This window comes from Ahaetulla prasina, chromosome 14 (assembly GCF_028640845.1).
Source record: "Ahaetulla prasina isolate Xishuangbanna chromosome 14, ASM2864084v1, whole genome shotgun sequence".
Classification (NCBI taxonomy): Eukaryota; Metazoa; Chordata; class Lepidosauria; order Squamata; family Colubridae; genus Ahaetulla; species Ahaetulla prasina.
This window is the reverse complement of record NC_080552.1, coordinates 22986951-23004911: the sequence shown is the minus strand read 5'-3', so window position 1 is coordinate 23004911 and position 17961 is coordinate 22986951. Positions and strand designations below refer to the sequence as shown.

The 17961-nt window shown below is 46.4% G+C and overlaps 1 protein-coding gene across 6 annotated transcripts in view; it reads right to left on the bottom strand.

Annotated features, from left to right (window-relative positions):
* MPRIP (myosin phosphatase Rho interacting protein) overlaps nucleotides 1-17566 on the bottom strand; it is a 78241-nt gene extending 60675 nt beyond the window's left edge. For 5 of the 6 annotated variants that reach the window (XM_058157192.1, XM_058157191.1, XM_058157194.1 and 2 more), the window contains exons 1-3: nucleotides 17440-17566; nucleotides 2915-2992; nucleotides 2118-2183 (exon numbers count right to left, since the gene is read on the bottom strand). In XM_058157192.1, coding sequence (XP_058013175.1) covers nucleotides 2118-2183; nucleotides 2915-2992; nucleotides 17440-17559 — 264 coding nt within the window. In that variant the 5' untranslated portion in view covers nucleotides 17560-17566. Of the gene's footprint in view, nucleotides 1-2117; nucleotides 2184-2914; nucleotides 2993-5987; nucleotides 6136-17439 lie in introns of those variants that run through there. The other variant, XM_058157193.1, reaches the window with a different exon arrangement.
* Nucleotides 17567-17961: the final 395 nt, after the last annotated feature.

Genomic DNA, 17961 nt, shown 5'->3' with positions numbered 1-17961 from the left:
AGCTCCCTATCAGCTTTCATCCCACCAAGGTGACCTCTGTCCCCAATAAACATACACTAAACTAACTCACCCAGGTGAATAACTACGTTTTATATGTATAGGTAGATAAGGAGATCGTATCACATCCGCTTTCTTACGTTTTGTGGGAAAAGCAAACCAGAAGCTCCTCCTTCGTTTCGCCTAGTGCCAACTCACTAGTAAAATGTTGGCAGACACGTCAAAAGAAGTAAGACAAATATATATTTAATGTAATGGGCAATAATCTGATTGAAAAAGTGAAGACTTCTCATTTATCTGTTGTATCAGCTGAGTCGGAAAGGCTAGGAAGGAGGCCATTACTCAACTTAAAGAGGAACAGAAAATCTTGATTTTGTTTTTAATCGGAGATGGAATGAGAAATTACAGGGATAACTGGGCAGGCACCTCACCCCTACCTGCTCCTCTTATTTTGAAGACTGCCATCCTTAACCAATTCCAAACTGAGATTTGTACAACATGAACATCAACCATAAAGCAAACCAGAGGTGGGTTTCAGCAGGTTCTGACCAGTTCTGGAGAACCGGTAGCGGAAATTTCGAGTAGTTCGGCGAACTGATAGTAAAAATTCTGACTGGCCCCGCCCCCATCTATTCTCTGCCTCCCGAGTTCCAGCTGATTGGGTGGGAATGGAGATTTTACAGTATCCTTCCCCTGCCACACCCACCAAGCCCCACCCAGAGAAAAATTTGAAACCCACCACTGAAGCAAACCACGTTGTGAAGGACGAGATGAAGAAGGAAACCAAAGCCTGATGTTACTCAGAGGCCAAACAAAGTCAAGACGGAGGCCATCAAACTCCTCTACCCCTTCTGCAAAAACCACACAAGTGAATTCATTCCAGCCTCTTAAGACTGTGGGATTTTACTTTCTCTTCACTGATGGAGAAAGTTTAGATGGCAACTGAGCGTCAACATGTTGGCCTGAGCAGGAGAGGAGACAATCACAATGGGTGGTGTGAAAACCAGAAACTCCAGATTCCCACATCTTTCCCAGGAAGTATCTCTCTTGACTTTTGGAAATGACAACCACGATAAATCGCCTGCTGTTTTCTCCTCCCTTCTCCAGCTATTAATCCAGAGCAGCTTCTTACCAGCTGTTCCTTCATCCTTACATAGAAAATATAACTTCACCACTACAGTCAACGTCATTGGGGACCGTGCCAAAACACAAACTCCTCCTGAAGACCTACACCACCTGGCCCCTGACCATGGGAACTCAATTCCAGATAGTTTTACTCAACGGTCAACTCTGTTGTCGAAGTTGCCTCTCCTGGGAATGCTCGATTAAGAAGAGCAAGACTTGTGTAGGGAGCGTACTACACAACCCATCAAAGACAAGCTCTTTTGCCAACCCAAGGCTGCCCTTCACCAGGAACCCAACGGCATTTTTTTTTCTTCTCCTTGGGAAACCACACCGAGACACCTTGCTTCAGCAGACTCGGATACGAATAAATGAGTCATGTATTCCGTTCGGCGTCTCTGGTTTATTTTAAGAACATCACCTGCAGATATTTTGTTCCTCACCTGAAGGAAACTTCTAGAAACTCCAGACCAAGGATGGAAGGAAGCAAGCAGAGGAAAGTTCTGAGCTCAAATGGCGAAGAATAATATCATCCTCATTAACACACCAAAGCAAAATATGGTCTATGAGATCAAACAAAGGAGAATATTTGTAGCTCAGGGTTGAAATGAAAGTTCCTTGGTGATTTTCTTGCAGGTGTTTCATGACCGAAACTAGGTAACATCCTAGCACTGACTAGCATGATTGATGTTACCTAGTAAAATGTCTGCAAAAAACCCCACCAAGCTCAGAGACCACCAAAGACCCCTCAGGTCAGGAAGGATCAGAATGGACAACCCAGGAGGAGACCCAAAGAGAGTGTTGTTGACAAGGGAACATTTCTGGGGGAGGGGGGTCGAAGTCCACACATCTTAAAGCTGCCAAGTTCAAAGAACACTGATCAAACTCTGACCAACTACCACTTGTGACCTTCGAAGCGCTCGCCTCAACACACGCCCGCCGTGAGCATTAAATGAGAAGAAGTTGCCCGGTTTCAAAATCAAAAAAACTGGACTCACCATCTCGTCCAAGGCGTAGCGGAGAAGACCATGTTCGTAAAGGATGAAGAAGCGGCGTTGCCATTTCTTTAAAAAGGGACAAGAAAAGAGGTCATGTGGTTAAAACCCTGGAGAACCGAAGGCTTCAATAAGCCAACTTTCAAATGGGGTCTCCCCAATCTGGTTTCCCCCCCCCCCACCCAGAATTGGTGGAATTCAACATCCCTCCAGATTTGGGGTGGAGAAGCTGTTCCGTTTTCCTCCAAGTTAACTTTTATTCCTCCCATTTTTGCACAACAGAGGAATAACACCTGCAACCTTAAGATACGAAGGGACCCCCCCAAAAAAATGTTTGTTGTGAAGCCCCAGCCGTTCAAAAGCTGCTGCCATTTTTAATGCAAAGGAAAAAGGAGCTTGCAGAGTGTCATGTGAACAGTATCGAACGGATGAATTGTAAATGTCAAGGAGAGGGAGAGGTAGATTAAAATAAGGGGATTTTTTTTTCCTGCTATAACCAATTTCGGGGTACAGGTCCTGACCTCCCCCCCCAACGCAAGGGCTCCGAGGAGTTTGCATACCCTGCTTTACAGACCCCCCTCTTTCTGGAAAGAGGCCCCAGCAGAAAGAAAACTGAGGATCGTGTGCTGAGATCGAATTCCCCACAGCTATTTGATCACTGCAAAAACCAGATCCCCTCCCTCGGTCCATCTGGATAGCGAGATGGCTGGCATGTACATTTAATAATAAATAAATAAAAATTAAAAAATCTGAGCTCACTGCCCTTCCTAGCCCAGCAAGGAGGAAGGAGCAGTCCTTACCCGGGAGCGATGCACAGGGTTGTCGAAATCCGTGCCCTCTGGAGCTAGTAAAAGCCATCCACCATAAATAGGCTTGGCCTGAGAACAGAAGGAGGAAAAGGTAATTTTGATTTGTTTTTAAAGGGCACAATTTCCAACTATTTACTCCGTGATGCAGTTAATAGCACTGGAAGTTAAGAAATCTGGCCGCTAAACTTCTCGTTTAGCATGGACAGTTGGAACCAACAAGATGGTCATTAAACAAAGCAGTTGCTAAGTGGAATTACAACAACGATTACAACTTGACTTAAGCATTTCTTTGCTTCAAAGGCCTGCAAAGGGCGTAAATGCTAGGGTGGTTTACAATGTGACTTTTTCATCAGTGTCCTAGCTGTGACATAGCTTGCTAAATAGCTGTACACACAACACACACAAACACACACACACAGAGTGGTGGGATTCAAGTAATTTAACAACCGGTTCTCTGCCCTAATGATTTCTTCCAACAACCAGTTTGCCAAACTGCTCAGACAATTAACAACCGGTTCTCCCGAAGTGGTGCGAAATGGCTGAGTCCCACCACTGCACACACCTCTCCCTGGGACTGTGTGTGATATTGTGCCTCTTTCAGTTCTCCTGAACAGGACAGATTTATGAATGAAGCTTTGGAAGACAACAACAGCAAACAGTGAAATTGAATCGACTTAACAGACATACAAGTGAAGTGCAGTACTGCATCTTTGCAACGCGCCCTTTCCAAAACGTGTGGCTGCATTAAAAAGCAACTTATAGAGCACCAGGAGTTTTTAAAAATGAATTTTTTATTTTAGTTCATACATCCACAGAAAAGCAGAGAAAACAACAACAAACAGAGCAATTTATCAAAGTCACTTCTTGAGCTTGGCAGCTACAAAACCCAAATAAATAAAATCTGGCTTCTTTCCTTAAACATGAGGGGTATCAAGGTCTAAATTTGTTCCCCTCTTCCAAAAACGGAACTCACCGTGAAGGAAATTTTATTTCTGATGCTCTGAATGTTCCTTCCTGCCTGCTGGGTGTACAGGTCTAAAATAAACCTGCAAATACCTTGGAGCAGAAATCGCCTTTGGCCGGTATATTCCTAGCTCTGGATTAGTAATCAAACCCAAAACAAACAACTTACGAAGGTGGGCTCTGTTTGGTGGTCGTTGTTGCTGTTTTAGAAAAGAAAAGAAAACTCTGAAAACCTGAAGCCAAAACAGGACTTGTTTATTTGAAGAAGGAGCCGGCCAAATAAAAACCAGTTCCTGTATTTAAAAACAAAAATATCCTGAGCCAATTCAAGGAATCCTCCCCTAAGCCTGTTCTGCAGGTCTAAGGATGTTGCAAGATGCTACAGACCTACAACTATCTATCTCCAGATAAAGAAGGGGGGCGGGGGGGTGGGGAATCTGTCAATGCTCCACCCTGTTTAAAGGGAGGAAATCGCAGGCTTGCGTTGTTTTAAAACACACAATCCATCCAGAACTCACAATTGGTTATCAGAAGCATTTCTGGCTTCCCTGCGCAGACATGCATTCCTTTCTCCTTATAACCTGTTTATCCTGGTTTGTTCGCTCTTCTTGGGCCCAATTGATGCGACACACCCACCCCAATATTCTCTGCAAATTTATGCTTGCTTAATTCAAGTAAGTGGGTACAATGAACAGGCCTACTTCGCAGAGAGAAAAGGCTGTTGGGAGTGGAGTCGAAAAGATTCCCATGATTGAACCAACACAAACTTGACCTGGTATTTCGGTTCCATTTTCCTCCTGCAAGGTCACAGACTTCTCTTTAGATATTGGATGAAATAGCAGCATTTTTTTGGCCCTATCAGAAAAGCATACTAGACCTCATGAATATCTAAGCAAGCGCCGAAATGTCTGCTTGCTTTGCTGTTCCTCTCACTTCCAAAGTTTCTAGTCCTCTTCACGTGATGCCCTTTAAATTTATTTTACAATGCAGCAGGCTGGTCCCGCTTAATTATACAAAACAGCAGAGCCTTAACAACCGGGTGGATAGGTTTAACTTCAGGATGCTAGACCTCATGAATAATGAAAGTATATTTGGAAAAGTATGCAGCTTTTAGTAGGTGGTGACTGGATTTTTTTTTTTGATTTTTTTTAAAGAGGTGGGTAATCTTGTAAGGCAGAAAAAGAATGCAAAGATTTTCAAGGGGCCCAGAAAAATGCCACTCCTCATAATTCACTGCCCCACCCTGGAGCCCACAGGAGGGAAACAGAAGTCTGAAAATTTGCAAGGGTTTGGGGGGGGGGTTGGCTTAAATTTGCTTAAATTTACAATTTGTCCTGAGCTACTAAATCTCAAGATGACACCGGGAAGGCAGGAATTATTCCTAATTTAATAACAATAACAATAATAACAATAACAATAATAACAATAATAACAATAAATAAAAATAATTAGGGTGGCAGAATGATGGCACCCTGACCTAGTGGCCATTGCAGATCTTGGCTTCTGCCCCTCAAATCCTGATCCTTTTTGGGATAAAGACGATAACAACAGCATCTGGCCTGATTGATTTTAGTATGGGGATTTTAGTGGGTTTTTATAGGGTTTTACCTAGGTTTTAGTTTAGATAAATTTTAGCTAATATTTTAATGTTACAGCGATTGAATCAGTTTTTTAAATTTGATAGTGTATTTTAAATTTTTGGGGATTTTTGTCGTTTTATTGGCTGTACACCGCCCTGAGTCTTCGGAGAAGGGCGGTATAAAAATATGAATAAATAAAAATAAAAATAAATAAAAATAAATCCAGAAACCCTCAATGGCGATTCAGACAACCTCGGGGAAATTTGCCATTCAAAAAAAGCACCCAGGTATGAGCTTATTATATAGAAGGAAGGGAGCAAAGTTGCAAACCTCTTCAGGAAGTGCCTGCTCTAAAAAGAATTGCCTTCCTTGAAATCAATCAATAACATTTGAGGATCATTTGTGGCTCCCTTGAAGCGCCGCTGGGATCCCCAAGCCCCCCCTCACCCCCTTCCAACCAAGTGCTCCGGTTTACGGTTCCAAACACACACACACACACCCCTTTCCGAGTCTGAGCAAACCTGGATCTCGAAGCCAGCTTCCTCCAGGGCCTTCCAGGTGCTCCTGATCCGTCCGAACCTCACTTGGCTCATGGTCGTCTCTGCTCCCCACTCCCCGGGGCCCGTCTCCTTTCTGCTCGGCAAAGGTGCCGCCTTCCTTCCGTCAGGGCACCTGGGTCCCCACCCACACCCCTGCGCGCAGCCCTCCCTGCCCCACACCCTTGGTGGCTCACGGCTGCCGCGCCCTTTTTGAACACAGCAGCAGCAGCAGCAGCAGCAGAGTGGAGCTGCCTGGTCCCCTCCGCCCAGGGCTGAGAAAAGGGGCCAACAGAGTTGGAAGGGACCTTGGAGGTCTTCTAGTCCAACCCCCTTCTCAAGCAGGAGATCCTACACCATTTCAGACAGGTGGCTGTCCAGCCTCTTCTTAAAAGCCTCCAGGGATGGAGCAAGCACAACTTCTGGAGGGAAGCCCTTCCACTGGTTGATTGTCCTCACTGTTGGGTAACTCCTTAGTTCTGGGTTGCTTCTCTCCTTGATAAGTTTCCATCCGTTGCTTTTTGTCCTGCCTAAAAGTGATTTGGAGAATAGAATAGCTTGACCCCCCTCAAACACTGGAAGACTGCTATCACGTCATCCCTAGTCCTTCGGTACAAGGGGATTAAACCAGGTTTTAATGTTTATAGTGCCCTCCATCAACAAACAGAGATAAAGTCATGTTCTTCCTATGAGGTTCCTTCCTTTTCTTTCTTTCTTTCTTTTTCTTTTTTCTTTCCTTCCTTCCTTCCTTCCTTTTCTTCCTTTTTCTTTCCTTCTTTTTTCTCTCTCCTTTCTTTCCTTCCTTCCTTCCATCTTTCTTTTTCTTTCTCTCTCTCTTCTTCCTTTCTTCCCTTCTTCCCTTCTTCTTTCCTTTCTTCCTTCCTTTCCTTTCTTTCTTCCTTTCTTCCTTCCTCCCTCCCTCTCCCTTTCGTCTCTTTCTCTCTTTCCCTTCCTTCCTTCCTTCCTTCCTTCCTTCCTTCCTTCCTTCCTTCTCATCACCTTAAACTGATGCATTGAGATCAGAGAAGCAGAGAAACTTTAGCAATCAATGAACAAATTCATCCTTGGAGACTTAGTGCTGTGATATATGAATAGTTATCAACAACTTTTTTCAAAACCGGGAAACCTTATATGGATTTTCTGATGAAAGAAGCAAAAAAAATGAGGTGATGATTTACAGGTTCGAGGATTAAAAAAAATATGTGGAGTAAGGCAGGCGTTGAAGGGATTTCTGTAACATCTAAGAGGGAGTTGGGATTATAGGATTGTAATTATCTGTTGAAGAGAAGTTCAGAAATCATTATAGTTTTTTTCTCGACTATTTTAGTTTCCTTGCAACTTTTTCTTTTTTCCTGCTTTAGATTCATCTTTTGCTTTATGTAAAATTCTCAGTAAACACAAACAAAACACCTCATTAAAACACCTTTTGTACATCAACAGGAAGGAAAACCTCCACTCTCAAGAGGAGTCTACCAGCAAATTGTATATGGAGAGACAAGAATCACCTCCCAATTAAACGCCGGCTAGGAAAAGTGGCATAAAATTTGAGCGCACAAGGCCAGTAAGCAGGCTGTTGCACAACTCAATTAATAAACAAACCTTCCTTGAAAAAGTAGCACAGGTCAGAATAAACTATGCAGTAATAATAATAAATCGAGGGTCTGACTCAGGATATTAAAATTGCACATTTCGAAAGCTCGTGCAGTCATAAATTTATTTTGCAGAAGTTCAGGCTGATATTCCCTTAAACACACACACACACATTCCCATCTATTCACTAGGAAGAAGTTCTTGTTTGCAAGGCAGGCCTCTCCGACAATGGTGTGTGTGTGTGTGTTGGGGGGGGGGAAATTAGGACAGCTCCCCCCAACCCAATGAACCTCGCCATTGGTATTGCAGTCGATCCAAAATGTCAACACTTATTTATAAAAAGCTTGCCATGAAACACAAGACGCTGGTACATCCTGATCCGTCCTTCTGAAGATCCCGACGCGGCTGATCCTATTTAAATCCCGTCTCGCTGCTTTCCTAAAACTCCCATCAACTGCAGATTTTTTTTTATTTTTTTATTTAAAGGAAAAAAGGAAGGGAAAAAAACAACACAAAACCTTCCTGGTGTACTGCTAATCAAAGTGTCAAAGGCTTTAAGAAACAAGGGGAGCCTGGGAAAATGTTTCAAAGTTTAGAGGAGAAGAATTCCCCCGGAGGCTGACCCGTCCCAACATGCTCGCCAGATTCCCATCAGTCAAGGGGAAAAATGCTCATTCGAGGCCAGAGAAAGAGTTGAAGAAGCCTGCGGGGGTGGGGGGAAGGCTTTGGGGGTGGCACAGAAACAGATTTGGGTCTGCCTGACTTTACTTGTTGAGGGAGGAAGGAAGGAAGGAAGGAAGGAATAGGAAGAGAGGAAGAGACTAGGTAGAAGGAAGGAAAGGAGGGAGGAAAGATGGATGGAAGGGAGGGAGGGAGGGAGGGAGGGAGGAAGGGAGGAAGGAAGGAAGGGAGAAGAAGAAACTAGGTAGAAGAAAGGGAAGGAGGGAGAAAAGACAGAAGGAGGGAGGGAGGGAGGGAGGAAGGAAGGAAGCAATAGGAAGAGAACTAGATAGAAGAAAGGAGAAAGAGGGAGGGAAGGACGGAGGAAGGAAGAATAAATTATAAGAGAAGAATTAGATAGAAGAAAATAGGAATGAAGACTCATCTTCCCTAGCTTCCTGAATGGCACATTTCAAACAAAATCACAACCAAGTATTTTGCCCCAAAGGATCCTGAATGGAAAAGCCTTCAAAATAAAAATGTGTACCTCCCTGCCTCTCGAATTAAAGTAGGAAGTAGGTTCTCCTGCTGTGATCTCCCTAAAATAACACTGGCTGTCTCCAAAGGGTGCAAACTGGAGCTGCATTTCATCTGCCTAACACAACACAACACAACACAACACAACCCTGGTGCCACTGCCACACCCCGCTCCATTCCAATTCTCAGCGAAACTGGTGCTTTTGCTAAGGATTGACCGTTTTCTATAACTCTTCCCTTCACCAGCTGCCGGACGTTACCTCTACCGACACAACATTTGCACAACAGGCAATCTGCATTATACACGTAAGGTGTGCACTAGGCCTGGTTTTTACTAATTCTCAGAACTGTGGCTACAGCAAGTCTAATGTGCCAACTGAACCAAGGGACTGAAGGGTTAAAACCCAGCCTGACAGAATCCAACCCAGCTTTTCTCGTGCCTCAAAAATGCCAAGACTTAATTCCCTTTTAAAACCAATTCCTTGTCCACCCAATCCAGATCTGGTGTCTTCTTCTCCCTTTTGCAAAAAAAAAAAGAAAGAAAAAAGGCAGTCTCGAAGCTCGCTGGTTGCCACAGCAATCACTGGAAAGACATCTGACATTCTGTTTTAAAAAAACAACCACCTCATTTTAATCTTCACGATTAGCCCATCTGCAGTCAGATTTTTGCACTAGGAAGCCACCGACCATGGATTTAAGAATTCAACAGCCATTCCAAACTAACCTGCATAGCTTTTCCAGGATCTGTTTATTTAAAGCAGTATTTTTCAAACTTCTGGGAGTTGGAAGTCCACCCATGGCCAAGTTTGAAAAATACTGCTTTAAAGGGAAAGGAGCAGAAGACTTGGGTGCCAACACAAAACAGTAATGCCAAATGCTTTTCCCAAAAAGGTCGCCCCCAGAACTGATCTGGGCCTTGCCATCTCCCGAAACTCACTTTGAAGGATCTTCCTGCAGTTTGCAAAAGGTCCAACTACACCAAAAATGCTATCCAGACGTAGATCTAAGAAACCCCGTTAAATTCTAAAAAACTTTAAAGGAGGCCTGGATTAGATTATGCCCAGATTAGGGCCAAGCTCTTGATTACCACGTACAAGGTTAGCGTAGGAGTAATCTCGTTAGCAAAGATCTCACCTCCGTCTTTTGACAGTAAAAATCTCTCTTTCCAGAAATTGCTTTGCAATAGAAGTGGGGAGACTTTTGCTAACAGGCTACAGATTTTTTCAGAGGGTCCCAGAGACACCCCCCCCACCCCTGCAACAAAGGACACCCTCATCCTGAGGCCTTTGCTACCAACTCAAAGGCGGTGGATGCTGGTGGGACCCAGCATTGGAATGAATTCCTCCAGTGGAGAAATCTCAGCTCTGATCCATACTTTCTTCCTGCAAAAAAACCATCTGTTTAGATTACCTAAACTGCTTTTCTACGTGAGCTACTTTGCCTTTGTCCTCATTTTCAGAATGGTTGTGCGACTGCAATCATGGGTGGATGGATGGATGGATGGCCTCTTTTGCTATGGAAGGAAGGAAGGAAGGAAGGAAGGAAGGAAGGAAGGAAGGAAGGAAGGAAGGAAGGAAGGTTGGTTTTGCTATTGAGAGGGAGGAAGGGAGGGAGGGAGGAAGAGAAAGAGAAGGAGAAAGAGGAGAAGGAGAAGAAGAAACGCCTCTTTTGCTGTTGGGTATCATACCGCATCTTCCTAACCCTTGGTAGCCCTTTCTCAAAGGCACACTGTCGCATCACATCAACCATGAACTGGACGGTTCCTCTAAAGAGCAGCAGAATAATCCTGGGTACACACTGTGGTACAACTGTGGTCAACAGGTATTTGTTGGCCTCACCTGTGTGGTGTTGGGTACCTGGTTGACTTCGTGAGTCACCTGTTGTCTTGGCCCTTCACACAAAGCTTCTCGCTGAACGCTTAGGTGCACATCAATGTTTTCTGCATTGCCGAACACTGTATGGGCACACCAAAGGATCTATGAAATAGCTCCCCCGTTTATTTCCAAAACCAAGGACACCGTGCCGGGCACGTGCCAGGGGAGCATTTAAATACCAGCTGCTAGTCCTCAACACACAAGAGGACAGCTTTCTGTTTAGTATCTTTACTTCCATGTTTTGCTTCTTTTCCTGAGAACTGGCTGGAGATCTGGGGGTTCTCCAGCTTAATTCTGTGTGATTTTTCATTTATATATTTACCAGCTAGAATATACTCAATAACTTTGATTATTCTTAAATGTTGGCAACAGCATTTGTATAATGACTTAGCACTTTATATCAATTATAGGTTTTTCCAGTCTTCAGTTCAGTTTCCAATTTTCAGTTCAGACTGCTGTTTTTAAGATAGGTTGTTGGGTGTTTTTTTTTTGCAGTTAGAGTTTAAGAATTCATCTTCCCGCCTGTGTTTTCAAGACACGGAAAAATCAGGATTCTAACCCAGAACTCACTCAATTTGTAACAATAGCACTTAGACTTATATACCGCTTCACAATGCTTTACAGCCCTCTCTAAGCGGTTTACAGAGTCAGCCTCTTGCCCCCAACAACCTGGGTCCTCATTTTACTCACCTTGGAAGGATGGAAGGCTGAGTCAATCCTTGAGCTGGTCAAGATCGAACTACTGACAGCCAGCAGAGTCAGCCTGCAATGCTGCATTCTAACCATTGGGCCACCACGGCTCTTATACCTCATGCATCGGCTGACCTTCCACAGCCAGTGAGCTGAGCATGCTATATAAAAAGATGGCAGGCTTGCAATTGGTCACCGAAAAAACTAACAGGGTCTTCTCAGTGGAGGCCTCGAGATTCTGAAATGCTCTCCCTGCTCAAAGCCGACTTTTACTTGCTACCTGCTCTAAACTATGCTGGTGAAACATGGACACTAACCTCACAATCGATACAAAAGCTAGGAACGGCGCAAAGAGCCACAGAAAGACACAAGATAGGAAGACCCACACATAGATTAGAGAACAAACGAAAATATATGACACCATCAAGAGAGTAAAAGAATTGAAATAGAAACGGGCTGGTTGCATAGCAAGAAGAACGGAGGGCAGGTGGACCAAGGCAGTCGTAGAATGGATCCCACTGGATCAAAAACTTCTGCAAAGAGAGCTAAAACAACATGGAGCAACCACACCAGCAAGTATGGTGCCCCCAATTGGCAAAAGTAAGCTCAGGACCATATAGAATAGAATAGAATAGAATAGAATAGAATAGAATAGAATAGAATAGAATAGAATAGAATTTTTATTGGCCAAGTGTGATTGGACACACAAGGAATTTGCCTTGGTGCATATGCTCTCAGTGTACATAAAAGAAAAGATACCTTCATCAAGGTACAACACTTACAACACAATTGATGGTCAATATATCAATATAAATCATAAGGATTGCCAGCAACAAAGTTACTGGATTATATGGATTGGAAGCATGCAGAGGAGGCCTCCTTCATCCTGCGGTGAACAGACAATGGCTGAAATGAGGATGATATCAATAAATATAAATAACAAAACACCTTTCAATACACAAGTCGCACCAAGTGTTACCCACCAAACAAAGGGGAAGAAATGAGCAATCATTGCTGTGCACAAACATCTCAAACTCTGTGGGCAAGCAGAAATCACGCGGAAGACCCCCCTGAAAATTACAAGAAATGTACTTTCCACCCTTTTAAATGTGGGAAAAATATCCAAGCTAAAAGTAATGTTCGGAAATCTATTCCTAAAAGGCTCCCAACAAAAAAAAAAAAAAATCCCCATTAATTTAAATAAAATGTCTCTCCTTCTTTTCACTAATAAGATTCACTTATCTGGAATGCTGATGGCTGTTGTGACAGTATTATTTCCTTTCCTTACATTAAGTCCCCCCAAGAACCCAAAAACAGGCCAACCTCCGAGGTCTCGATCTACCAAAAATCCTTTTTATTTTTTGCAAAACAAAAAACGTCAAAGGTTCGAAAAATCTGATTTCTCCACCAAATTTGGTCACGCACCACTGCTTGTTAATGCTGTTGCTTAATTGCATGCAAATATCCTGGCAGTGAAAAACAAAAACAAACCCCCGCCCCCGAAAAGTTCTGCCAGCTAAGGACTAAGATGAGATAACCTTCTTTCCAAAACACCCAACAGAAAAACAGAGCGATGCCAGGACATGCTTTCTCCCTGACCTCGAATTTCCTCATCGGAAGCTGCAAAAGGAACCAATCCAGGAGGAGGAGGAAGGAACCGATTTTGGGTTTGGGGTTTTGTTTTGTTTTGTTTTGGTTTGGTTTGTCCTAAAAGCAAGGAGAGGTGTTAAAATCCTTGGGCTGCTATCTGTTTATTGCAGGGGTCTCCTTCCTTGGCCACTTTAAGACTTGTGGACTTCAATTCCCAGAGGAACTCTGGGAGTTGAAGTCCACAAGTCTTAAAGTGGCCAAGGATGGAGACACCCCCCCCCCGGCTTATGATCTTGCAAGGCAAGGAAGACACCAAAGAAACCCTGGATATTTGTTTTAGATCAACAGCCTTCTTTCCTGTAGGCGGCTTACAAAGGTATCTCCCTTTATTAAATTTATGTCTGGGTTTCACAATTTTTTACTAGCGGTTCCGTGGGTGTGACAGGGGAAGGTTACTGCAAAATTCCCATTTCCTCCCGATTAGCTGGGACTTGGGAGGCAGAGAATAGATGGGGGCGGGATCAGTTAGAACTACTCAAAATTTCCACTCCCGGTTCTCCAGAACTGGTCAGAACCTGCTGAAACCCACCTCTGTGCATCACCTAGCTCATCGCCACACGACTCTGAAACAGAATAAATTGGATTTTGAGCCCATCTACTCATCTGCAACAGCCAAGAGAACCCAGATCTCCCACCCACAACCACCCCAACAAAAGCCGGCGCCTAAACAGAACTGGATTAAATCTTTCTCCCAGATCAGATCCAGAAACACCCCATCATTTCTCATGGAAGGGGAAGGGATGTTTCTCAACTGGCAAATCCTCCAGAGAATTATAATTATCTCTTGGGGGGGGGGCAAAGAAGATTGTTTGACTTCCTTCAAGAGTCAGTCGCCCAACTCTTATTTGCAGAAACTGTTGGCTTGGGAGGCAAAGGCTCGGAGCATCTTGTGAAAAATGTGAAAGCCACACAGGTAGTCCTCACTTTGCAACAGTTTGTTTAGTGATGGTTCAATGTTACAACGGCGTGGAAGAAAGTGACTTATGACCATATTTTCACAGCCAGATTGTGTGATTTTCCCTTTTGTGACCTTCTGACAAGCCAAGTCAGATTCACTTAATGACCAGGTTCCCGAACGTAACAACCTCAAGGATTCACACTTCACTGCGTCAAGGAAGGCCGTAAAACAGGGTAAAGCTCACGTAACCCCTGTCTTGCTTAACGACAGACATTTCGGGCTCAACTGTGGTCGTAAGTCAAGGACTACCTGTAAATCGTATCAGCTATGATAACTACATCAGTTGCTGAGAACGCCTCGCACATCAAGGAAGGATGGCAAGGCGCCAGGCGTCCTTGTGGAGAAACGGAAGACGCACGGCATGAGAAACTCTTCCCCAACTCTGACCCAAGCAGGCAGACTGCCCTTGGACATGGAGGTTCCACCGAGCCCGCTCTGCCCATGCATTTCTCCATCACAAGCTTATCTTCGAGCTGTCTGGACCCAGCAGCCTTTCACCGCAAGTTACGCAAGCCAAATTCCCCGGCATCAGCTCTGGATTTACAGAACTCCTTGTCCCTTCCTTCTGTCTAGACATTACCCCGTTCTTCTTCTTCTTCTTCTGAGGTCAGCTGGACCAGGGACACAAGATCCCTCCCCTGTCTTGTGAGATCTGCCCTTTCGTGATCCACTCCCAGCTGAAAGCAGCAACAGTAGCAGCAGCAGCCCTAGAAAGTCCTAAGTGACGTGATCAGGCCAAACGGAGCCTCCACATCCAGGGGCAGTGTGCCTCTGGTTAGAACTGCAGCAAGGAACGGTTACATATTGTAGTAGGTTCTCCAGGGGGGGTTCCCCAGCTGGCTGTGGACAGGCTGAGGCAAGCCTTCAGTTGGTGTTGGTGGATCATAGGAGTTGTAGTCCAGCATGCATGGAGGAAAACCAAAGCTGGTCCAAGAAACTCAGGCCTAGAGTGACCTTTTTAGGGGAAAAAAATCCCATAAATTTCCCCTATATTAGCCTTAAAAGACAAAAGGTTCTGGGGGGGGGGGGGCTAGGCCAAACAAAACCAGAAATGGTGAATACTCCCCCCCCCCAATAAAGCAGCCCCCATCAGAAAGGTATAGGTATCAGATAGTCCAGGCCAGGGGGCTCCAACCTTGGCAACTTTAAGACTTGTGGACTTCAACTCCCAGAGTTCCTTTGCTGGCTGAGGAACTCTGGGAGTTGAAGTCCACAAGTCTTAAAGTTGCTAAGGTTGGAGACCCCTGGTCCAGGCTGTGGATTAACCTGCACACAAAGCAAGTGTGTGTGTCCAAGACAAAATTAGGACTATGCTACTTTATAAGGCTGGGATGATTAAAGGCCTGGAGACTAAAACGTACGAAGAACGATTGCAGGATTTGGGTTTGGCCAGTCTAGAGAAAACAAGGACCAGGGGGGTGGGGGGGCGTGATAGCAGCATTCCAGTATTTGAGGGGCTGTCAGAAAGAGAAGGGGGTCAATTTATTCTCCAAAGCACCTGAAGGCAGGACAAGAAACAACGGATGGAAACTAATCAAGGAGAGAAGCAACCTGGAATTAAGGAGAAACTTCCTAACAGTGAGAACAATGAACCAGTGGAACGGCTTGCCACCAGAAGTTGTGGATGCTTTGTCACTGGAGGTTGTTAAGAAGAGACTGGACAGCCACTAGTCTGAAATGGTACAGGGTCTCCTGTTTGAGCAGGGGGTTGGACTAGAAGACCTCCAAGGTCCCTTCCAACTCTATTCTGATTGATGCCTGCCTGAGGACTTCTCCCTACAGTTGTTTCACACAGTCCTGCATCCTGACAGCTAGCAGCTCAAGGTAAGGGGACACTTGAGCCTTTCTGCCTTCTTTTCTACCTGCAGGGATTTGGGTCAAGGCGGGGAACATCCAGAGTCACAAGCCAGCATTCAAACACCACCCTCTTTAAGGGGAGGAAAAGGTGCTCTTCCCTTCCCTCCAGCGTTTCTCTCCAAAGCCGGAATGCAGTCAGGAATTATGGGTCTTGTAGTCCCACACAGCTGGAGAGTCCCACACTGGAAGCACCCTTAGCCTATCTCAGTAGCTCATTGCTTCCCCTTCCAAATCAGTGGGGCAGGGGACAATTATCTTTGTGTGTGAACAGAACACAAGGCACAAACACACTCTTTCAGGCTGGACAGGGACCCACACAATTGTGTGCTTCCCTCCCCCTTTCTAGGAGGAGATGGAGGGGAAGATGCAAACAATTGGGGCATTTTCACACCAGAGATTTCACCCCCTGGTTTTTAAGGGGGGGGTGGAGTAACAACAATCGAAGGCCTCAAAGGAGGAGGAGGTTCAAAGCCAACCTGACCCCTTCGCCAACCCCTTTATCGCTTTACAGGCACCACACACACACACACACACTCGCGTGCATATTTTCCATATTAGCTCGCAGATGGCGGAGCGGGGGATGGGGGAAGGGTGAAGGAAGGGACAGCAACCAAGCAGGCAGAGCCCTCTTTCCCCCCCCATAGGATCGTGAGCAGAGACACCTTACAAGCGGCGCTGGGAGGAACCAGCCACAAGGGGAAACCGGGGAGGGGGGCGCCCATCTGCACATTCACACGCGCTCCCCGCCGCGCTTCTCCCGATTTATAAACAGGCGTGCAATGCACGGGGGGGGGCGGGGCGGAGGAGCGCAAACGCAAATAATACGCTTTTTGAGAAATGCATATATATATATATGCACGCTGCTAGCACCGCGGTGGCGGACCTCCCCCCCCGCCACCCCCGTTTACAGCCAAGTTATCTAACCGGGAGGGAAGGGGGGGAGGAAGGGGGGCGGGCGCTGGAAGCCGCATTAATCCTTTGCAAGAAGGCGCCTGACGCTGCCTTTCATATGGCGGATCCAAGCCTTTGAAATGCGAGGCCTTGGGCGCTTCAAGATTCTATCCCTCAAGGGGAAAGGGAGGGCGAGAGAGAGCGGGGGGGGGGGAACAGCCCGTGTGGCTGGCAGGTTAAGTTTGCAACCCAGGTCTGGGCCTGCTGGCGGCTTTTGTCCCGAGGTTTCCCGTGTGTAGATCAGGAAGGGGCAGAAAGGATAGAAAGTAACAAGGGAGATCAAAACAAACCGAAGGAAAAGTAAACCAAAAGTAGCTCTTTCGCGGCTCAGGAAGGAAGCGGGCGCTGATTAGACCAACCGGGGCGGGGGGGGATCCGCGGCCCGTCTTTCTCTCCCCCCTCCACCCCCCATGCAACAACCAAACAGGGGACTTTATCTTCTGCCCCCCACAACCCCAATCTGGGATTCGCAAAGTTGCTTTCATTCTGGCCATCAACTTCTCCCCCCACGGAAACCACAGCCCATCGGCCGGGCCTCCTGGCTCGCTTCCTCGCTTCTCCCGCAGGTTCGAGCCCTGCAAGAGCCCGGACCGGCGGCCTCCCCTCCCGCCCCCCGCCAGAACTCCTGGCACCTTCTCCCCACCCCCCTCCCGGCCCAAGGCGGCCTTACCTGGTTCAAATCTTCATCGTTCAGCAGGTGCGACTCCCGAGGCTTGAAGCAATTCTGACACTTGCTTTTATTAAAAATGTTCGCCTGAAATTTCCGGCAGGGATTTTCTTTCGCAGCCATGGCGTGTGTGTGGGGGGGGGGGGGGTAGGCTCCCGAGTTGGGGGGGGGGAACCCAGAAAAATCGACCTTCCAAGAGCTGCTGCTTCCCCACGTCAGCCGTTCAGCCAAAGGAGGGCAGGCAAGGCCCCGCGCACGGGTGTCCGCGAAGGTCGTGAGAAAGGCGAGCAGTCCGCCTGCTACGCCTGGCCTCCGCCGCGGGCCTCTGTCTGCCAGCGATCCGCAGCCCTCCAGGTGCCCCCACCGGGCCGCATCCCACGGGTCGGGGTCCCCAGTAGCCAAAGGGGCGCGCGGCGGGCGAGCTCGTCCACGGGTCGGGGTCTCGCAGCTGCTCCCGCTCCGTGGCTCCAGCGGGAGGGATGAACCGGAGGAGGGCGAGCCTCCAGCTGCCAGGGCAGGTGGGCC